The sequence below is a fragment of the Rhinoderma darwinii genome, chromosome 3, assembly GCF_050947455.1.
Source record: "Rhinoderma darwinii isolate aRhiDar2 chromosome 3, aRhiDar2.hap1, whole genome shotgun sequence".
In the NCBI taxonomy this organism is placed as follows: Eukaryota; Metazoa; Chordata; class Amphibia; order Anura; family Rhinodermatidae; genus Rhinoderma; species Rhinoderma darwinii.
In genome coordinates, this window is record NC_134689.1 from 149,416,285 (window position 1) to 149,440,547 (window position 24,263).

At 42.5% G+C, this 24,263-nt stretch overlaps 1 protein-coding gene across 2 annotated transcripts in view; it reads right to left on the reverse strand.

The window, feature by feature from the left end:
* Nucleotides 1-5,534: 5,534 nt before the first annotated feature.
* The window catches only part of CCDC38 (coiled-coil domain containing 38), a 69,944-nt gene continuing 51,215 nt past the window's right edge, over nt 5,535-24,263 (reverse strand). For both annotated transcript variants that reach the window (XM_075860111.1, XM_075860112.1), the window contains 5 exons: nt 23,283-23,434; nt 22,061-22,196; nt 14,344-14,546; nt 11,351-11,444; nt 5,535-5,703 (listed from right to left, as the gene is read on the reverse strand). In XM_075860111.1, coding sequence (XP_075716226.1) covers nt 5,587-5,703; nt 11,351-11,444; nt 14,344-14,546; nt 22,061-22,196; nt 23,283-23,434 — 702 coding nt within the window. In that variant the 3' untranslated portion in view covers nt 5,535-5,586. The remainder of the gene's footprint in view (nt 5,704-11,350; nt 11,445-14,343; nt 14,547-22,060; nt 22,197-23,282; nt 23,435-24,263) is intronic.

The following is a 24,263-nucleotide window of genomic DNA, read 5'->3' on the forward strand; positions in this document are numbered from 1 at the left end:
CTCTGTGTCAATCATCAGATTACCTCAGTAATTCCTCCCTAGCTGATCAGGACGCATTTACTTTCCAACCCTGGTAGATGATGGAACATCAAACTGCAATATCTAGCTCATGTGGATATCATTCCAAAACCATGGGCTTTAATATGAACTTGCCATCGCCCATTTTACTGCTAATGTCTGAAGAGTGGCTGTGAACTTGATTGTATGTGCCTGTTGGCTATGAGTGTGGATGAAATGGCAGCTCCAATAACATGCGCAACAGAACTTTGAAGTTTGCAAAGGACAGGCTGGATTTACACGTGACGGAAATGCTGCATATTTCACCACTTATACATTGAATAGGGTGAACATCCAGAACAGAATTAAGCATGCTTCCTATTAGAATATCCACAGCATGCTTTAATGTCAGGCCGAAAAATGTTCAGCGGCATTTGGATGAGATTTGTTCACATCAATTAATTCCACAGCATTTCCCACCCCTGTGACTCAAGTCTATGGGTATGTTCACACGGCTTATTTTCAGCCGTTTTTCAGGCTGTAAACGCCCCGAAAAACAGCTGAAAAAACAGAAGCTGAACGCCTCTAAACATCTGCTCATTGATTTCAATGGGTAGAATGGCGTTTTGTTCCGACGGGGCGTATTTTTACTCGGCTGTTTGTATAAAAATGTTCATAAAAAAACGCCCCGTAAAAAGAAGTGCATGTCACTTCTTAAAGAGGCTCTGTCACCAGATTTTGCAGCCCCTATCTGCTATTGCAGCAGATCGGCGCTGGAATGTAGATTACAGTAACGTTTTTATTTTTAAAAAACGAGCATTTTTGGCCAAGTTATGACCATTTTTGTAGTTATGCAAATGAGGCTTGCAAAAGTCCAACTGGGCGTGTTTAAAAGTAAAAGTCCAAGTGGGCGTGTTTAAAGTAAAAGTCCAACTGGGCGTGTATTATGTGCGTACATCGGGGCGTTTTTACTTCTTTTAGTACCTGGGCGTTCTGACGAGAAGTATCATCCACTTCTCTTCAGAACGCCCAGCTTCTGGCAGTGCAGACACAGCGTGTTCGAGAGATCACGCTGTGTCGTCACTCACTTCCGATGTACGCACATAATACACGCCCAGTTGGACTTTTGCAAGCCTCAATTGCATAAATACAAAAATGGTCATAACTTGGCCAAAAATGCTCGTTTTTTTAAATAAAAACGTTACTGTAATCTACATTGCAGCGCCGATCTGCTGCAATAGCAGATAGGGGTTGCAAAATCTGGTGACAGCCTCTTTAAACCGTTTTTTGAGCCGTATTTCATTGGGTCAATAGACAAACCGTTAAAAAAAAAACGCCTCAAAACGTTTGTGGTTTAAAAAAACTGCTGAAAATCAGAGATTGTCTTCCCTTGAAAACAGCTCCGTATTTTACAGCCGTTTTTTGTTTAGCGTGTGAACATACCCTTAGTCAGCACCTCTTAACAAAGTGAAATACATGGGCAGGTGCCTGCTATGCAGATGCAAACAAACACAAAATGTGCCACAGCACTCTGCGGGCACCATGATATATATGCAAACGCGTAAAAAAATTAAATTGCATTACTGCTATATTTGCTATACATTTGAGGTTGTTAGCATTTTGAGCAAATTGTGAGCCCACCTGCCACAACAACAACCGCACTCACAAATTTGAGGTACTCATCTAAGTATAGTTACCGTATATATCGGCGTACAAGATGACTTTTTACACCCTTAAAAAAATGACAAAAGTGTGGGGTCGTCTTATATGCCGGATATTGTCTACATTAGGGATGCACGTTGCAGCCGCACAGCTCAGTATAGTAACACATGAATGTATGGGAGCGCGGCTGTGTAATTCAGCCACAGCCCCGCTCCTGAGTCATGATAAGTTCGCGGGGTCAGGATGATGCAATGCGGCCAGCGCTGCACTAATGAGCGGCGGCACTGGAGACAGAACATGGCGGGCGCGCTACAAAACACCCCCATGTTCTGTCTTCAGTGCCTGAACTGCCGCTCATTAGTGCAGCGCCGGCCGCATCACCTCATGCTGACCGCGCACTTCCTGTCAGGAGTGGGGCAATGGCTGTATTACACAGCCGCAGCCCCGTTCTATAACGGCGGAGATTAGAGAAACCGCTCATCTCCGCCGTTATTCCCGTGAATGCTGCGATCACAGCTGACTGCAGCATTCAGGGGAAAGTGAGAAGGGGGGATGCCCCTGGATCGCGTCACAGGGAATTCCTGTGACGCGATCGAGGGACATACCATATATGGGCAGACAGCCCAGGGTCTATTGACGGACCCCAGGGCTGTCTTACCATATTTCATGTTGTTAGGACATACCCAAGTATGTCCTAACAACTGCCTGTGTATTATCCGTCCACAGGTTAATGTACTGGCACATATCTGATATATGTCAGTACATTAAAGTTTAAAAATAAAGTAAAAACAAAGTATTGTTAAATTTTAAAAAAAATACACACATTCAGTAATGGCGCGGACAACAATGTTTTTGCATCATTTATGATGTGTACGCTGTAAAAAAATGAAATAAACACGGCTTTCATTCACTTATTAATGTGAGGCACGAGGTGCGATGAATTTACCCTCCATGTTCCTCACATTAATAGTAATTAACCCCATCATGTACCTCGCACATTATGAGAAACGTGATGGGATTAATTACTATTAATGTGAGGCGCGTTCAAAATTCATCACACGTCGCGCCTCACATCAGAAAACGGAAGAATTTTTTTTTTATTACTGTTGGCAAAAGTATCGAAATTGGTATCGAAATCGCAATACTAAACGAAGTATCGGTATCGAAGTCCAAATTCTGGTATCGTGACATCCCTAGTCTACATATTGTCTACACACAGGTTGTGTGTTACCTTGTGAGCCTGCAGTCCGGTACACAGGCTCCCGTGATGCACGGAATCCGCCACGGATCTGAGGGAAGCCGGTATTAGCCGCCAGGGAACATCTCTGTAAGATCCTCTGGCCCGCCCTTTCCTCTCATTCCCTGCCTCTCAGATCTCGCGCGATGAAGCAGCCTATCTGCGCATGCGCGAGTTCAAAGAGACAGAGAGTCCTGGGTCCTGCCGCCGATGGCCATAGTGAAGCGCTCCTGCACGAAATGGTGAGTATATCTTAAATTCTATATTTTAAGGGTAAAAGTTGGGGGTCGTCTTATACGCCCAGTCGTCTTATACGCCGACATATACGGTAATATAGCAGTAATTCATGTGAAGATATTAAAAATAGTACATGTAGGGATGCACGGTACATAGATATTTCAATGCTGTGCGGGGGCAACGGTTCAATACTTTCAATACTAAGCTGTGTGGCCGCACAGCTTGGTATTGAAATAAATGAATAGAACATGGCGCGCGCAGTCTAAAGCGCCCGCGATCTTTTTACAGTGCCCCTTTCTGACTCTCAGATTATCATTGTTGGCAGTAGAGAAAGGGAGGAGCGTTCCTCCCTCCTACTTTGATGCCCCGTTCGTCATTAGTGCTGGCCGAATCACAGTATGAAGGAGAACGCTCCTTCCTTTCTCTACTGCCACCAATGATCTGAGAATGTGAGAAAGGGGCAGGGAGGGGACTGTCACGAGCGGCACAGGTTCGATAATGACGTGCCTGTGTCGCTCGCGCTGCAGTGTAGTGACAGATCGGCCCCAGGTAGGTATTACAGCAGAGCACAAGCTTGAAATAAAGGCAGCCAGTACTGAGAAACATTGGGGTTAATGTGGCCCATATTAATCCCAAAGTTGCCATAATGTGAGGGAAGTGATGAAGTCACTTACCGTTAATCTGAGACACATGGTGTTATGAATTTAGTACCTCCATGTTAATAGTAATTAACCCCACCATGTACCTCACGCATTAACTCAATGTTGCCCATTACAATTGAGCGAGATACTTGATGGGATCACTTACTATAATGAATATAATGCGCACCATTAGGTTAATGTGTGATGGAAATTATGTGGTTAACTCACATGGCTGTGTTCGGTGCGTGAGATACAGACCATATGTCGCCCGCTTTTCCTGGATCCAACATAGCTCAGAAAGCCGGGCTCCTAGCATCATAGTCATCCATGATTCTGTGAGTCACTGCCTCCCCGCGGGAATACTGTCCTGTAGTGTAATCATGTTTTCAATACGGGAGCCCGGCTTTCTGAACTATGTTGGACCCAGGAAAAGCGGGGGACATATGGTCTGTATCTCACGCACCGAACACAGCCATGTGAATTAACCACATCATTTCCCTCACACATTAACCCATTGAGGCCCACTATAATCATTATAGTAAGTGATCCCATCAAGTACCTCGCTCACAGTTGTAATGGGCAACATGGGTTAATGCGGGGTACATGATGGGGTTAACTACTATTAGGCCTTATTTACACAAACATGCGCTTTGCGTGTGCAAAAAACGCTGCGTTTTTTGCGCATTGCAGTTCCGTGTGTCCTCAGTGTTTGGTGCGTTGCTGCGTGGTTTTTGCGCATATGGCATCCTTATGACACGTGATTTTGAGGTTTAGAAAATGAAATGAAGGAGGTGGTTTTATTTTTCCCTTCATTTCTTGAACAACTGTTGCGCAAATCATGCGCAGCACATGGAAGTGCGCCCGTGTGCTGCGCGGGATTTTCACGCACCCATTGACTTCAATGGGTGCGTGATGCGCAAAAAAATGCTAAAGTGTAGGGCATTCTGTGAGTTTCACGCAGCGGACACACCCTGCGTGAAATCATGGAATGTCTGAATGGCCCCATTGACTTACATAGGTCCGTGTGGCGTTGACATGAAACACATTAGTGTAAAGAAGGCCCTAATGTGAGGCACATGGAGGTTCAAAATTGATAACACCCTGTGCCTCACATCAGAAAATGGAAGAACTTTTTATTTTTAAGGTTTTTTTTAAAATTAAAGTTTCGTTTTGGTATCTAGTATCGCAATACTACTCGTATCGGTATCGTAGTCCAAATTCTGGCATCGTGACAACCCCAAGTACATGTTTGCATTATACCTTAGCGTGAGTGTGCAACTGCCTCTTTGTGTTGGTCTACTTGTGAGGTTTATGATTGGTGTGGAAGTGTTATATTGAGGTGTTAGTCTAAATCCAGTCTGAAATGTGAATTCTTACATATCAGTGTGCTGTTAAAGTTGAATAACAGACTTGCTGTTTATTTTAACACATGCCAGAAGAGAGAACTCCAGTCTTCTGTGTTCATAACTTGTTAAAAAAAACAAAAAAAACTACAATCTAAGTTTTGGACATTTATGGCATTTCCACAGGATATGCCATAAGTCTGTTCCGTTCAAAAACGGTAACCTTCCGGAACAGAGGCAAACTGACATCAACTTAAAGGGAAAAATATACCATTGAAATCAATGGTAATTCAAACGGAATCCATAGTTTCAGTTTGGCCTTCCGTTATATCTGTTCCTCTGAAGAAAGGAGTATGGAACAGGCCCTAAAATGGGATTCCCCTTTAACACTATATAAAAAAAAACATTCAGCATTTTTAATAAAGTAGTCTGTTTAGAGAGGGTTGGCAATACAAGGTGTGTATAATAATTAAGTAAAGAAATCCTGATCTTCCTGTCTTTGTGCGATCAACTTATGATTGTCTATTTGGTTTTGACGTCTTGATTGTGGAAGAGGCTCAGAACGTTTCATAAGTTTCCTCCCTCCCTGTGGAAAGGAATTGTGATCTATTAACACTAAGAAGACACCAGCATTTATCAATTATACGAATTAAGAAATACATTATATAGTAGTAATGGTTAAATCTTAATCCATTGAAACTTCATATATGCTAGAGCAGGGGTACTCAACTACTTTTAGCAAAGGTCCACTTACTGGGGTCTATCATGAGGTGAAGGTCCGAGCTGAACACCAGTAATAAAGATTTTGTCTTGCTAACTTTTTGCAAACTTTGTCTAACTATTTACATCCAGATTTATTGTTTATTAGTGGGAAAATTGGCAACTTTTTTCCACCAGCCCTTTGAAATTAGGTACAAAGGGGGTGACTGCCATTCGAACAGACTGATGCAAATGCTCATCTATGATCCGAGTGCGGCAACTGTTCTTTACCAGATTCATAGTGGTGAATGCAGATTCACAAGTACATGTAGAAACAAACAGAGTAAGAACATGGAATGCTATTTTACTAATGTGAGGCACGTACTAAACTAGTAACCCCATATGTCTTACTAACATGTAATGGCATTATTTTAGTATTCCCTTTGAAATATCCAATGTCTTCACAGTGGACTACTGACCGGGGCACGGACACTGTGGTAGGCAAATCCCACCGTGCTCGTCGTTTCCCCCTCCAAACGTTTTCATTGGTGGCAGTGGTTTATGTCCCTCGTCTGTTCCAGCAGTACCGAAGTGCCGTTGGAGCTGAAATCTCACTTGCTGCAGCAGAGGGACCTCCCTCTACCGCTGTAATGTCGGGATGAAACCGAAAGTTTGCATGTCCAGTTTAGTCACTGGAACAATACAAAGTGCTGCTTGCCAGTTCAGATAGCAAGGGTCCATACAACTGGTGTCCCCGATCTGCCAGTTAAGAACCCCTGTGCTTGAGGTTTTAGTAGATATATTGGCTGCCCTTCTTTTCATTGAGGATTTGGCTAGGACCCTATTTCTAATGCATTCACTTTGACGGCCATGGTTATGCACCTTCCGTCACAATGGGTTTTTCCTACAGGTTCACTTCAGCATAAGGCTGCATTCAAGTGTGGCAGATTTGATGCAGATCCTCAGCATAGCTATTCTGCAAAGCATAGGATAAATCCCTGGCAAATCTGCATGTAAGATTTTAAATATTGCTTTGCATGTCTTTATGGATCCAAAAAAGGTAGGGTGCAGTCACAAGCGGCAGATTTAATCATTTTTTATTCTATTTTTTTGGGTGGCAAGGTGACCCAAAAACAGCAATTTTGTCAGTCTTTATTTGTATGGCATTCACAGTGTGGAATAAATATAGTTATATATTCTAATGGTTCAGATGCGTGGATACCAATTATGTTTATTTTATTGTTTATGGTATTTGACAGAAAAAATGGGAAAAGCTTTTTAATTTTTTTTTTTTATTTTTTTTTGCATTTTGTATAGTGTTAACCGTCTTAAACCAGGGGACCCAAACATGCGATCATTTAATTGCTGGTACAATACACTAATATTTATGTATTTATATTGTACTTTTAACGGTCTCCTATAGGCAGACGTGGATGCCTTCAGTAGGCCCATGGCTGCCATAACGCTTCTACAATCACTTCGCGGGGTGCCTTTTGGGATTAAAGACGGGCCCCTCCTCTGTCTAACAGTTTAGATACCGCAGCGCCTAAGCGGTTAAACAAAGTTATCTCCGATCCCGGTCGTTGGAGCAATGTGTCAGGTGTAGTATACAGCTGAAAACCGCAACATATGGAGCTAGTTCCATAAAATTCACCTTCCAATATGACGTACAGGTGTCACGTTTCTCTGCCTAAAGTGATATTGGTTTTCCAAAAGCTTCTTCAGTAGAGTTCTAAAGTATGTTGTACATGCTCAAATCTGAACATGAACTTTGCAGGGGCACATAAAATGAACTTGTCTGACTATTCCCTCATTGTAACTTATGATATTGTCAACAGGCAGGTCACTACTTGGTAAAATTGTTTACTGTGAAACTGTACAGATGGTGGGCACCAAATGCCCTGTTTCAAAGCTTCAACTCATGTTGCCCCATAAATCACTAACCAATAAATATGCAGCGTGTTGACTAGTTACCAGGGAACAGGCACTGCATGGCAGTATACCTCACTTGGCAACTATTTAAATCGCAAATAAAACCTTAGACCAATGATTTCTAACCTATGGCTTGTGAACTGCATATACGTCTTTAAAACTTAATGCACGCAATCCTATTATGGCTCAATACTACATGTTAATTTTGTGGAGCCATAATATGGCAGCCATAGCAGATTATGGGGCCCTACAGTACCTCTATATGTAAAAAAAGGAAGAGACACCTCCAGCTCACCTTAGTTGCTGATGTAGTACCAGAGAAAGTCGTGCACGGATCTTTGTGTCGGCGCACAATGGACAAGACCAGAAAAAAAAGGAGTTTGGATCCAGCACAGACGGTTCAGTAAAATGGAAGGGATTTTTCCAAGTTTAATGGGCCAAAATTTTTGGCTAGTAAAAACGGGGGTGAAGAACACAGCGCTTCAGCCATGATTAAGGACGCTCGAAGCGTCTGAAACGCGTAGGCTTTCTACCTATCATTACCAACCATTTTTCCCTACACCATCAGGATGACACGCTGTGTTCTTCACCCCCGTTTTTACTAGCCAAAAATTTTGGCCCATTAAACTTGGAAAAATCCCTTCCATTTTACTGAACCGTCTGTGCTGGATCCAAACTCCTTTTTTTTCCAGTACCTCTATATGCCTTAGATTTCACTTATAGCAGCTTCTATGTAAATAACATCTGTCAGTCTGCTGGACCAACGGCTTAGCTGACAGCAACTCCTGTGGTTTTCTGACACACAGGATAACCTTAAGGCTATAGTCACATGATAGTTAAAAGTGGCGTCACACGGCGGTTTTTAGAAATTCTTGACATGTTCTATTTTCGTCCGTTTTCACAGCCCAATGGCCCCCCATAGATGTCAATGGATGAGTTTTTGACGGCCGTTAAAAACTGATCCTAGCCCTCACAGGGGACTCCATTGTATCCACGTGCATAGGACGCGGATAACATTGGGGGCCTGTTTACATTACGTTTTTTACTTCCGTCGAATGTATATATTGGGAGGAGTCCTGACGTATACATCTGATGGAAGGCACCGATGTATCCTCACTGTATAGGCATACAGTGCAATATGTTGCCCGAATTTCATGGGCATACAGCTACTTTAAGCACTGTATGGACCATGATGTCTGGGGCTTTCAACTATGGAGTCCCAAGCCAGACCATCGCAAGCACTCTGGCCTGGGACTCCTGTCTTTGGAAAGCCCTAGACGTCACTGTCCATATGTGGACAGTGATGTAAATGGCTTTGTAATGCGAGAATCCCTGGCCAGAGCGTCGGCAACAATCTGCCCGGGGATTCCATTCCTGGAGGAGCCCCTGACATCACTGTCCACATATGGACAGGGACGTTAGGGGCTTTGTAATGCAAGAATCCCCGGCTAGAGCGTTGGCAACGCTCAGCCCGGGGATTCCGTTCCTAGAGAGAGCCCCCGATGTCACTGTCCATATACAGCGAAGGAAATAAGTATTTGATCCCTTGCTGATTTTGTAAGTTTGCCCACTGTCAAAGACATGAACAGTCTAGAATTTTTAGGCTAGGTTAATTTTACCAGTGAGAGATAGATTATATTAAAAAAAAACAAAACAGAAAATCACATAGTCAAAATTATATATATTTATTTGCATTGTGCACAGAGAAATAAGTATTTGATCCCTTTGGCAAACAAGACTTAATACTTGTGGCAAAACCCTTGTTGGCAAGCACAGCAGTCAGACGTTTTTTGTAGTTGATGATGAGGTTTGCACACATGTTAGATGGAATTTTGGCCCACTCCTCTTTGCAGATCATCTGTAAATCATTACGATTTCGAGGCTGTCGCTTGGCAACTCGGATCTTCAGGTCCCTCCATAAGTTTTCGATGGGATTAAGGTCTGGGGACTGGCTAGGCCACTCCATGACCTTAATGTGCTTCTTTTTGAGCCACTCCTTTGTTGCCTTGGCTGTATGTTTCGGGTCATTGTCGTGCTGGAAGACCCAACCACGAGCCATTTTTAATGTCCTGGTGGAGGGAAGGAGGTTGTCACTCAGGATTTGACGGTACATGGCTCCATCCATTCTCCCATTGATGCGGTGAAGTAGTTCTGTGCCCTTAGCAGAGAAACACCCCCAAAACATAATGTTTCCATCTCCATGCTTGACAGTGGCGATGGTGTTCTTTGGGTCATAGGCAGCATTTCTCTTCCACCAAACAGGGCGAGTTGAGTTAATGCCAAAGAGCTCAATTTTAGTCTCATCTGACCACAGCACCTTCTCCTAATCACTCTCAGAATCATCCAGATGTTCATTTGCAAACTTCAGACGGGCCTGTACATGTGCCTTCTTGAGCAGGGGGACCTTGCGGGCACTGCAGGATTTGAATCCATTACGGCGTAATGTGTTACCAATGGTTTTCTTGGTGACTGTGGTCCCAGCTGCCTTGAGATCATTAACAAGTTCCCCCCGTGTAGTTTTTGGCTGAGCTCTCACCTTCCTCAGGATCAAGGATACCCCACGAGGTGAGATTTTGCATGGAGCCCCAGATCGATGTCGATTGACAGTCATTTTGTATGTCTTCCATTTTCTTACTATTGCACCAACAGTTGTCTCCTTCTCACCCAGCGTCTTACTTATGGTTTTGTAGCCCATTCCAGCCTTGTGCAGGTCTATGATCTTGTCCCTGACATCCTTAGAAAGCTCTTTGGTCTTGCCCATGTTGTAGAGGTTAGAGTCAGACTGATTAATTGAGTCTGTGGACAGGAGTTTTTTTATACAGGTGACCATTTAAGACAGCTGTCTTTAATGCAGGCACCAAGTTGATTTGGAGCGTGTAACTGGTCTGGAGGAGGCTGAACTCTTAATGGTTGGTAGGGGATCAAATACTTATTTCTCTGTGCACAATGCAAATAAATATATATAATTTTGACTGTGATTTTCTGTTTTGTTTGTTTATATAATCTATCTCTCACTGGTAAAATTAACCTAGCCTAAAAATTCTAGACTGTTCATGACTTTGACAGTGGGCAAACTTACAAAATCAGCAAGGGATCAAATACTTATTTCCTTCACTGTATAGACAGTAATGTTACGGGCTTTTTGTAATGCAAGAATCCCCCGCCAGAGCATTGGTGACACTCTGCCCTGGAATTCCGCTCCTAGTGGTGTTTTCTAAATGGGCACTGTGACACTATTTGGGCACTAGCTACCGGGGACACTGGTGTAATCCACATGGGCACTATCTGTGCACTGGCACTTTATATGTGGGCATTATCTACTGTGGGCACTGGTACTATCTACATGGGCACTATGGTGTTTTTCAGGGGGTTGGGACAAAAAAAAACCCTGATAAATTAAATTCATCCATTTTTATTAAAGTCTGAAAAATAGATGAAAATTATGCAAAACAGCCATTAAAAGCGGACAATTTATACCGATCACATCTAAATTCATGAACTTAAATTTGATCTGTATTGGGTTATCCTGTGTTAGAATTGTATGCCTATACTACCCCTTTATACTCAATAGCTAATGTGGTACAGTGTTATTATAAACTTACGGTTTTGCAGGGCTCTGCGGTTGCTCTTTCCAGGGCTCGAATCATGCGCTTTTCTTGCTTCAGTAATTCATCCTTTAACTTTTCTTGACGAATTCTGTAATATTTGATCAGTGTCTTAGGCTCTGTTTACATCTGCGTTGGGGTCCCGTTATGACGTTCCGTTGGAGGATTCCATCAGAACGGGACCCTGAGCAGACACAAACATGGTTTCCGTTTGTCTCTTGTGCACCCGATCAGAGGCAAAACGATGGATCCAGTGCACAAAAGAGACAAACGGAAACCACGGGAACCTGCTCCGTCATCATTGAAATCAATGGTGATGGAAACGGAAACCTCTGGTTTCCATCTGTGTCCGTTTGTGTCTGCTCAGGGTCCTGTTCTGACGGAAACCTCCGACGGAACATCAGAACGGGACCCCAACGCAGATGTGAACTGAGCCTTACTTAACTGTGAAACTTATTAAAAGAGGTATTAAGTTTGGTACATCACATTTTAACAGCTGCGTATTTAACAGATTTTCTTTATATATATTTGCACTCTAGACCCTAGGTTATTAACCTGTGGTACGTGTACTCTAGGAGGATTTCATTACACTGTTAAATACATTGAGAAACAGATATAAAACTAATAAAGGATGTATTCAGACGTTGAGGTGCGGTTAAAACCATATCCAAAAACCACACACATTTTTACAGCAGTTTGATGCATTTTTCAATTCAGTTGTGTTTTTAGCGCAACCATATCTAAAAACGTATCAAATCAGGGTAAAAACGCATGCAGTTTTTGAACGTGGGTTTTGAGCATACCTCAACAGCACCATCTGAATACACCCTTGTGGTATGTTCACACGCTAAAGTAAAAACCGCTGTAAAATATGACTAATATACTAATTTTATCAGTCCCCCTAGAGGACTCTTCAACCAGGGATCGTTAGATCACTTGCACTATATACTTCAATACGAATGCATTGCAGTATATCGTGAATCTGACAGGCTTCTATTAAGCCCTGCCAAAGATGGCGGACCTGGGGGGTCCTCCATTAGGCCCCCAGACAGCCATTGCCACCCTGCGATTGCATTGCGGGGGGGGGGGGGCGCCATGAGCTGTTATAGGGGGTCACCCCCCTCTTACGATTTAAATTCTGCGGTCGCTATTGACCACAGCATTTAACGAGTTAAATGAACGGGGTCGCGCTCATTACTCTGAAGTGTCGGCTGTAACATACATCGGACACCCGCATCGTATGGAGTGTGTTCACTCCGTAGGCCCGCTTGCATACTTCCCCTACCCGAATTTGGTGTATGGATACGTCAAATGTTGGGAAGGGGGTTAACAAAAACGGCTGTAAATACATGATTTTCAGCCGTTTTTTGATGCGTTGTTACCGGCTGTTTTTGGAGCTGTTTTTCTATTGAGTCGAAAAACTGCTCCAAAAAACGTCTCAAGAAGTGACATGCACTTCTTTTTTACGGGAGCATTTTTTAACACGCCACTTTTAAAAACGGCCGCGTAAAAAACACCACGGGGGAGCGGAACGCCATTTTTCCCATTGAAATCAATGGGCAGATGTTTGGAGGCAGTCAGCCCCAGTATTTTCAGGAGGTTTTCGAGGCATTTCAGGTACACCAATAGTTTGGCGTGACATTGATTTGGTTGTGGAACCAGTGGTACATCCATTTCTCCAGTGTGTCCCAGAAGCCTTCTTTCAACCGGACAACACCAGACCGCATGTTGCTTGTGCTACTGTGAGCAGCCTGCATGGACTAAACTTCCTACCATGGCCTACAGCGTCTCTGGACTTGCCTCCCATCAAGTACATCTGGGACGCTATTGGTCGGCGAATGCAAAGGGAGCGGCAAGCAGCTAATCTTAATGATTAGCGTGCCCAAGTGCATTCAGCGTGGCATAACATTCCTCAGACAACCATGAACAACCTCATTGATAGCATGCCAAGACATGTAAGTGCGCGTATTTCTGCATTTGGCGCTCATACTCAATACTAAATAAATCAAGATGTTTGGAATATTTTGTTTACATTTATTTATCATTTGCATATCATTAACATGTCTATCGATCCTGTGATTTGCACAATTCCAAAACTTTTCCTTCTTGGTGTTTCAATTTCAATGTTGATGAGTGTTTATAAAGTATATAAAACAGAAAAAGCTCTCTAGAATATTGTTAACTGTTACTTTAGGTAATAATACAAGTGGAATAACCATCGAATTTTTAATATGTAGGGGCCTGTTCTGTAGAACTACTAAAACATAGGAAGCTACAACCAAACAGTACAGGGCATCCCCAATAATTAGCTGCTCAAAGAGGCTGCGGAGCTCCAGTGTTCCCTATATTATTTCTCCAGGTACAGTGCCGTACATTTAGTTGTGGCTGTGCCTGATACTTCAGCTCATGGCAGCTCTGTCCCATTCAAGTGAATGGGACTGAGCTGCAGTAACACATATTCAGAACAAAATGTATGGCGCTGTGCATGAATAAGCAATAAAACAGCGAGTGTCACAGTCCCATCTTGCAGCTAATTGGTGGAAGTGATGGGAGTCGATCCCCAACAGGACAGATATTGGTGACCTGTTCTAAAAAAACACCATTAATATTACAGATCCGGAAAACCCATTTTCAATGTAAAAGGTAAAGTTCATGCTGTCCTTAAGGGGCATGGCAACATGAACCATGTCCAATGTCTACTCTACATGTAAATTGGATTAGAGATAGCCTCTCCGGTTACGTTCCAGCGTCATGTGGCAAAAACCTGCTGACTTGCGGTGGCTAATAACTGCACAATTTTGCTGGGTATTAGCGGCAAAATCGTGAGCCCATTGGCCACCACAAGAGAGCGGAGTTGCGGCCAACGTACCCTTGAGCGGACACTTCCAGTATGACTGGGGCTTCTTAATATGGTAAGTAGAGAGAATCAAACACACAAAATCCCTTTATGTAGCTTCTGTTTACGCTTTTTACCTTTTTGAAATATTTACCTTGTCCTCCATTCCTTTTGCTTTGCTTTTTGTGCAGATTCTACAATTTCCTTTGGAAGTGTCTCTAAAATGTCTTGCAATTCTCCAAGTCGATTTTCAATGCTTGCTAACATTTGCACAGTGTTTATTGTAGCCTGGACCTCACCAATGCAACATGTGTATACATCTGTAATTTTTTTCTTCAGGGTAGATAACATTTTATCCTGTGGTAAGAAATATATAAAATCCCTATTTTGAAAGGAAGCTAACATTATTTTTGTGTAAAAAATATGTAGGGTTGTTGTGAGTGTATTTTTATATTTAAACCCTTAACCCCTTCCCGACATTTGACGTACATGTACGTCATGGAAAGCATTGACTTCCCGCAAAATGCCGTACATGTACGTCAAATGTTTGGCACCGGCTCAGAAACTGAGTCGGTGCCATCATCACCGGATCTCAGCTGTATCTTACAGCTGACATCCGACTGTAACGGCGGGGACCGAAATTAGCTTCGATCCCCGCCATTAACCCCTTAAGTGCAGCGCTCAAACGCGATCGCTGCACTTAAGGTGTTTGCAGCTCATCGGAGCCCCAGCAATGAAATTGCCGGGGTTCCGGTGGCTGCAATGGCAACCGGAGGCCTAATACTGGCCTCCCGGTCTGCCTAGCACCGAAGCCGGTCAAGATCCGCCCGGCGGCGGAGCCTGATCGGCTTCCGTAGCTGCCGGCAAGATGGCGCCGGGTCAGGAGCTGATCCGGCGTCATCAGCGGTGGATGTCAGCTGTACTGTACAGCTGACATCCACCTGTAACGGCAGGAACCGGAGCTAGCTCCGATCCCTGCCATTAACCCCTTCGATGCAGCAATCGAAAGCGATTGCTGCATCGTAGCGGTTACTAGCAGATCGCCAGCCCTGACAGGCAATCGGGACTGGCGACTGCTGTTATGGCAACAGGAGACACAATGGTCTCCTGCTCTGCCATTACGGAAGCCTATTAGGCCCCGCCGGGAGGCGAAGCCTAATCGGCTTGCTGTCAGTGAATGACTGACAGATCTAATACATTGCATTACATAGGTAGTGCAATGTATTAGAAAAAAAAAAATCTGACCGTTGGACCTTCAAGTCCCCTAGTGGGACTTGAAGAAAAGTGTAAAAAAAGTATAAAAAAGTGTAAAAAAAAGTGCAAAAAATAAAAGTTTGAAAACAATAAAAGTTTCAAGTAATCAAATAAAACACAATCCCCCTTTTACTCTTATCAAGTCCTTTATTATTGAGAAATAATAATAAACCATATGTATTTGGTATCGCCACGACCGTAACGACCTGAGGTATCAAAATATTGTATTATTTATTGCACGCGGTGAACAGCGTAAAAAAAAACGTAAAAAACGTTACCAGAGTTTCTGTTTTTCAGTCACTTTGCCCTACAAATATTAGAATAAAAAGTGATCAAAAAGTCGCACGTATCCAAAAATGGTACCTATAAAAACTATAGCTCGTCCCGCAAAAAACAAGCCCTCATACACCTCCGTCGACAAAAAAATTAAAACGTTATGGTTCTCACAACTTTGCGACAGAAAAAAAATACATTCTTTTTACAAAAGTAATTTTATTGTGAAAAAAGTTGTAAAACATAAAAAAATGCTATAAATTAGGTATCGCCAGAATCGTACTGACCCACAGAATAAAGTTAACATGTAGTTTATAACGCATGGTGAACGCTGTATAAAAAAAACGAAAAAAGCTGTGCCAGAATTGCATTTTTTTGTTTACCTGGCATCCCAAAAAATAGGATAAAAGGTGATCAAAAAGTCACATGTACCCCAAAATGGTACCAATAATAACTACAGCTCATCCCGCAACAAACCAGCCCTCATACAGCTACGTCTATGAAAAATAAAATTAGTTATGGCTCCAATAAGTCAGGAAATAAAAAAATATGCAGTTGTGCCCGAGGGGAACATTTCTTCTGTTTGAAGAGGCGATTTATCAAGGACCTAAAATTAGGGAACCAGGAAAGGGAGGGCCCAAACATATCCGCTGGAAGCGACGGTGCCCGTATTATACCAGGACAACACTTCCTAGCAAAATTCCCCAAACTACAAAGGTGCCGAGTGTGGACCAAAAGGGGGATAAGAAATGACACCATTTATCAGTGCGACACTGGCCTGTGCGGAAAGGATTGCTTCACAGCGTAACACACATCTATGGATTATTAATTTTTTTTCATACCACCTGACTATGCCCCTTATATACTCCGCCCCGCTTACATGTACCCCCACATTATAAAACACCAGCAATACTCAAAAAATTTAGTACCAAGCAAAATCCGCTCTCCAAAAGCCAAATGGTGCTCCCTCGGCTCTGAACCCTACAGCGTGCCCAAACAGCAGTTTCCTTCAACATATATGGCATCGTCATACCCAGGAGAACCCTTTTAACAATTTTTGGGGTGTGTGTCTCCAGTGTCATAAGCTTGGCATGACATATTTGCCACTGAATGGCATATCTAGGGAAAAATAAATTTTTTTAATTTGCACCATCCGCAGTGCATTCATTTATGGAAAAGACCTGTTGGGTGAAAATCCTCACTACACCTCTTAATAAATGCCTTGAGGGGTGCAGTTTCCATAATGGGGTCACTTCTCAGGGGTTTCTTTTTATTATTTCACATCTGAGCCTCTGCAGTTGTGAACCAATACTTTGTAAATCGCCAAATTAGGCCTCCACTCCGCATGGTACTCTTCACTCCTGAGCCCTGTCATATGTCCAGGCAAAAGATTAGGGCCACATGTAGGGTGTTTCTAAAACCGGGAAACACTGCATACTAATTAGAGGGCTGTCTTGTTAGGGTGGCACAAGCCGGGCACCACATATTGGCATATCTATGGAAGAAAATCCCATTTTCACTCTGCAACATCGAGTGAACACTAATTTCTACAAAACACCTGCAGGGTTAAAATGCTTACTACACCCCTTGGTAAATGCATTGAGGGGTGTCGTTTCCAAAATGGGGTCACTTCTGGGGGGTTTCCACTGTTTTGGGCCCACAGGCGCCCAGAAACCAATCCAGCAACATCTGCACTCCAAATGGTGGTCCTTTCCTTCTGAGCCCTGCCGTTTGCCCAAACAGCAGTTTATGACCACATATGGGGTATTGCCGTACTCGGGAGAAATTGCTTTACAAATTTTGGGTTCTTTTTTTCCTTTATTTGTTGAGAAAATGAAAAAATTTGCGCTAAAGCTACGTCTTATTGAAGAAAAAGGACTGTTTTTATTTTCACTGCCTAATTCTAATAAATTCTATGAAACGTCTGTGGGGTCAAAATGCTTACTACACCCCTAGATGAATTCCTCAAGAGGTGTAGTTTCCTAAATGGAGTCCCTTTTTGGGCGTTTTCATTGTTTTGTCCCCTCAGGGGCTTTGCAAATGTGACATGGCCTCCGCAAACCATTCCTGCTAAATGTGATCTCAAAAAGCCAAATAGTGCTGTTTCCCTTCTAAGCCCTGCCGTGTGTCCAAACAGCCGTTTATTACCACATGTGGGGTATTGTTTTACTCGGGAGAAATTGCTTTACAAATTTTGTGGTGCTTTTTCTCCTTCAGTCCTTCTGGAAATGAGAAAAAATTAGCTAAACCTAGATTTTTTTTGAAAAAATGTAGATTATTATTTTCAGGGCCTACTTCCAATATTTTCTGCAAAAAAACTGTGGCGTCAAATCGCTCACTATACCCCTAGATAATTTCCTCAATGGGTGTAGTCTCCAAAATGGGGTCACTTGTGGGGGGTTTCCACTGTTTTGTCCCCTCAGGGGCTTCGTAAATGTGACATGGCCTCCGCAAACCATTCCTGCTAAATGTGAACTCCAAAAGCCAAATGGCGCTCTTTCCCTTCTAAGCCCTGCCGTGTGTCCAAACAACCGTTTATTACCACATGTGGGGTATTGTTTTACTCGGGAGAAATTGCTTTACAAATTTTACGGTGCTTTTTCTCCTTCAGTCCTTGTGGAAATGAGAATAAATTAGCTAAACCTACATTTTCTTTGAAAAAATTTAGATTATCATTTTCACAGCCTACTTCCAATAATTTATGCAAAAAACCTGTGGGGTCAAAACGCTCACTATACCCCTAGATAATTTCCTCAATGGGTGTAGTTTCCGAAATGGGGTAACTTGTGGGGGGTTTCCACTGTTTTGTCCCCTCAGGGGCTTTGTAAATGTGACATCGCCTCTCAAACCATTCCTGCTAAATTTGAGCTCCAAAAGCCAAACGGCGCTCTTTCCCTTCTAAGCCCTGCCGTGTGTCCAAATATCCATTTATTACCACATGTGGGGTAGTGTTTTACTCGGGAGAAATTGCTTTACAAATTTTGCGATGCTTTTTCTCCTTTAGTCCTTGTGGAAATGAGAAAAAAAATCGCTAAACCTACATTTTCTTTGAAGAAATGATGATTTTAATTTTCACGGCCTACTTCCAATAATTTCTGTAAAAAACCTGTGCGGTCAAAATGCTCACTACACCCCTAGATAATTTCCTTGAGGTGTCTAGTTTCCCAGATGGGGTCACTTTTGGTGGATTTTCACTGTTTTGGCACCGCAAGAGCCCTCCAAACCTGACATGGTGCCTAAAATATATTCTAACAAAAATAAGGCCCCAAAATCCACTAGGTGTTCCTTTGCTTCTGAGGCCGGTGCTTCAGTCCAGTAGCACGCTACGGCCACATGTGGGATATTTCCTAAAACTGCAGAAACTGGGAAACAAATATTGAGTTGAATTTCTCTGGTAAAACCTTCTGTGTTATAAAAAAAATTGTATTAAAAATTTATTTCTGCAAAAAAATATGAAATTTGTAAATTTCACCTCTACTTTGCTTTAATTCCTGTGAAATGTGTAAAGGGTTAAGACATTTTCTAAATGCTGTTTTGAATACTTTGAGGGGTGAAGTTTTTAAAATGGGTTGACTTTTTGGGGGTTTCTAATATATAAGGCCCTCAAAACCACTTCACAACTGAACTGGCCACTGTAAAAATAGCCTTTTGAAATTTTCTTGAAAATGTGAGAAATTGCTGCTAAAGTTCTAAGCCTTGTGAGGTCATAGAAAAATAAAAGGATGTTCAAAAAACGATGCCAATCTAAAGTAGACATATGGGGGATGTTAATTAGCAACAATTTTGTGTGGTATAACTGCCTGTCTTACAAGCAGATACATTTAAATTGAGAAAAATGCTAATTTTTGCAATTTTTCACTATATTTTCGTGTTTTTCACAATTAAATACTGAATGTATCGACCAAATTTTACCACTATCTTAAAGTCCAATGTGTCACGAGAAAACAATCTCAGAATCGCCCGGATAGGTGAAAGCATTTCAACGTTATTACCACATAAAGTGAAACATGTCAGATTTGAAAAATGAGGCTCTGTCAGGAAGGTCAAAAGTGGCTAAAGAGGGAAGGGGTTAAGTGGGAACCTGTCAGCGACAGCTACCCTCACTGTGCATAGGGAGAGAGCTATCAATCAGCGGCTGGAAGGTGGGCGGGGGGGAGCGGCAGCACATGAATACGCTGGACAATCTTACTCACAGGGCTTGTATCACACTGCAACGAATAAACTGTAAGACCGAATTCAGACGAACGTGGGGGAACTCGGATGTGAAAAATGGCCGGTTTTCACGTCAGAGTTGCCCCCATGCGGATCCAATTTTCACGTATCCCCATAGACTTGAGTTTATCAAGGGATCCGCGGAAACTGAACAAAATAGGACATGTTCTATTTTTCAATGGATCCTTCATATGGTCCGTTGAAACAACGGCCGTGTGAACAGCCCCATTGAAATACATTGAAAAACCACAACACATTCCCACATAATTGACAGACTGCTGAAATCAGTCCCTGACAGGTTCCCTTTAGGCTGGATTCACACGAGCATGTTCGGTCCGTAAAGGACGGAACGTATTTCGGCCTCAAGTCCCGGACCGAACACACTGCAGGGAGCAGGGTTCCTAGCATCATAGTTATGTAAGACGCTAGGAGTCCCTGCTTTGCTGCAGGACAACTGTCCCGTACTGAAAACATGATTACAGACATAACTTTTTTTATTTTTCTGTCGACATAGCTGTATGAGAGCTTGCTTTTGCAGGACGAGTTGTATATTTCAACTGCACCATTTTGGGGTACATACAAGTCATTTAATAATTTTTTTTGTGGTGGGGGGAAACCCTGCAATACTGCCATTGTATTTTGTAATTTGCTTTGATGACATTCAACATGATAACTTTATTCTTTATCCAAGCGTTATAAATGTTTTCATTTTTCTGCCGATGTAGCTTTATGGGGGCTTGTTTATTGCAGGAAGAGTTAAAGTTTTCATTGGTACAATTTTACGGTACATACAATGTTTTGATTACGTTTTATTTCGTTTCTTGTGAGGCAGGATGAACAAAAAACTGGAATTCTGGCACTTTTTTTTTTCCTTTTACAGAATTAGTGCGAGATAATATTCATTATATAGTACAGGTTATTACGGATGTGGCAGTACCAATTGTGTATAGTTTTTTTGTATAGTTTTCACATAATAAAGTTTTTTTTTTTTACGTGGGATTTGTTTTCCCAGTAAACTTTATTCAAATATTTTATGACTATATTTTTGAGTCCCATTTGAAGACTTGAACATGCGATCCTTTGATTGCTTACATAATACACTGCAATACTCCTGATAAATATTTTTGTAGCAAAATATTCAGTATAGCTTGTACTTCATTTATTTAAACCTCTTTTCATTCTGGGCTTAGAGGTCCATTGGGCGGTCCTAATCACTGATTGACAGCTATGTCTTTATTCACACTTATGTAGGGGAGGTGGTCAATCACGGAGTAGGACCGCCCACTGGACTCCTAAGCCCAGAATGAGCAGAGGATTAATTGAGCAAATTACAAAGTTATACTGAATCAATTGCTACTAAAATATTCATCAACCTGCTCACCTACTCCTGCTCTATAACATGTATGTATATATATATATCTCAATAATTACACTCTGTTAGGCTGAGTTCACTCACTGCACATACATGCAGATTTGCCATGAACTTCACTTTCAGAATAGAGTAGAGTAAGTGGAAATCTGCAGCAAAATAAACAAAGGTGCGTATTTTAAAACGTACAGTATACCCTCAAACCCTAACAGATTTCTAAACCTCATTCACATGCATTGTACTATATATTTGTTCTGCACCAAAAATCTGCAACAAATACACCACTTGTGAACGTCGCCTTAAATAAGTTGTCTCATATCCATATGCCCTATTTGCTTGGGGCCCTCTATGAGCTAGAGTGGAGAGCTGCTCTGTAAGAGTGCCTCTCAAACTGGCGGACTCAAGCTATTACATGGACATCCATTAATTTGAATGCCCGCCATGTAATACTAAATTTCCCCTGCAGCTGCCAATACAGAAAAAGTGTCTGTCCGTGGCTTACCCCAGTGAAATCAGCTTCCCTCGCAGTGGCTGCAGTCTGAACGGGGTTGTCTTTGATAAGCCAACCTATTTAATGTTGTAAATATGTTTTCAAACTAAACCTTAACCTCTTCCTGCAAATGTACGTACAATTACGTCCTACCTGCAGTGTTCGTACCATTAGCAGCGGGTGCCGGCTGTAATACACACTTCCGATTCCAGACAATTAACCCTTTAGATGCCGTGGTCAATAGTGACTGTTTTTCCCACAGAACAATATTACCTGATCTTCTAATTGTAAATTACCAGACGTAAACATCTTAGCTTTCAGCTCAAGTTCCGCAATCTGTTCTTGTTCTCTGGCCAAAGCCTCTAAAAACATTTTCTTGTGTTCATTAAGAGTTTTTGTTTTCTGGTTCCTGTAGGTCACACAATCAAGAATAGGAATAAAATAATACAGCATAGCCTAATACTGTGTTTAGGCTATGTTTAAACTTGCGTCGTGGCTTCTGATCAGACCAGAAGCTACAACGCTCTGCTGGATCCATTGTACGATGGTTACCACTGGCACTCGATGCACCCCATTGGCTTCCAATGGGGTCCATAGGGGTTCTGCTGATTTACAGGGAAGAATAGCACTGTATGCAGCACTTGTTCTCTCAAAACCATACCATAAACTGCAAGTGAATACAGCCAATCAGATGCGGCATTAAAAAAAGAAGTGTTAGGCTGGGTTCACACGAGCATATTAACGTCCGTAATGGACGGACGTATTTCGGCCGAAAGTCCCAGACCGAACTCAGTGCAGGGAGCCGGGCTTCTAGCATCATAGTTATGTACGATGCTAGGAGTCCCTGCCTCTCTGCAGGACAACTGTCCCGTACTGTAATCCTGCTTTCAGTACGGGACAGTAGTTCCACGGAGAGGCAGGGACTCCTAGCGTCGTACATAACTACGATGCTAGGAGCCCGGCTCCCTGCACTGAGTTCGGTCCGGGACTTCCGGCCGAAATACGTCCGTCCATTACGGACGTTAATGTGCTCGTGTGAACCCAGCCTTACATGCAGATTTCACAGCGGATGTGTCACGGATTTAACCCATTGGAATGCAAAGATCTACAGCAAATCCGTGACAAAATCTACCGCATACTCTCATATCCACTGTGGATAAATCCACTACATGTGAAAACCCCATTCACATGTAATTTACTGTATGTTGTTGCAGAATCTGCAAAGAAACTCCGCTACAAATCTGTCACGTTTGAACGTGGGCTAATACAATTGTGTTATTTAGAGAATAACCAAAGACTTTATTTATATCGGTACTGTAAAACCACTTCTCCAATATTAAGTCTATAAAGAGTGCGGCAAAACATTTTTACATATTTAATATAGTGCATAGGAATGCTTGAATATAATGTGCAAGTTAAAATGCCAGAATAATACCGTAAGTGGAATTAATATATGAAATGTTATCCGAAATGACAAGAAGATAAAGACACTCACATTCTTTCGTGACTGATAACTTCTCTAGCTTTGATTTCTTGCATAGTTTCGTCTAATTCCTGAGCCTTTTTTATTAAAATTGCATTTTGCTCTTCTAAATCTGCAAAAATCTGAAGTAGTTGTTGAGGATCAGTGAAATATAGTTCAAGCTCCTGTGTAGAGATAAAAGGAGGATTATATTCATAGCATATTCTGTATTTTCCAGGACCAGACACACATAACAAACGGAAAATAAGTAATATTTTCCTTAATCCTCGATTTTTGTCAGTTTATATATGTATAAGGCCACTTTTACATGATAGTATTTTGGTCAGTATTTATAAGCCAAAACGAGGAGTGGATCCTACACAGAGAAAAAGTATAATGGAAAGATTTGTACTATTTCCGTGTTTTTGCCCTACTCCTGCGTTTTGGCATTTTAAATAGTGAAGCAAAATACTGCCGTGTGAAAGTAGCCTAAGTTGCATTTACTTATATGACAAAAGGTATTCTCCTTGTGGAGATCAAGCTAGTAGGGAGTTTTTAGGGCAATGCTCCTTGGGAGAAAGTTCGCAAAATTGCTCTCATCCGGAAGAAAAGAAGATAATTGTCTCTCTAGAGAAGAGGCCGTACTGCAGACAAAAACAAAATAAGGGGAGGCCTCCATGACTGAAATAGATGGGAGGGGTAACGAGTTGGTTTGGCCTATGGGATTTGGGATAAGCTAGTAGGAGCAGTGGTGTAACTACCGCCGTAGCAGCAGTAGCGGCTGCTACGGGGCCCGCGGCATGAGGGGGCCCGTGTCGCCCGCCGGCACGGGTCCCCACCATGGCCGGAGGCTCCGCTAGCAGCCGCTATGGCTGCTACAGCGGGACGCCACTGAACACTACGGCAGAGCAGGGAGGTATCTCCCCGCTCTGCTAACTGGTTCCCGACCGCTGGCTGTGTTTTTACGGCCAGCGGTCAGGGTCCTTAAAACCCGAGCCATAGACTTTCTACGGC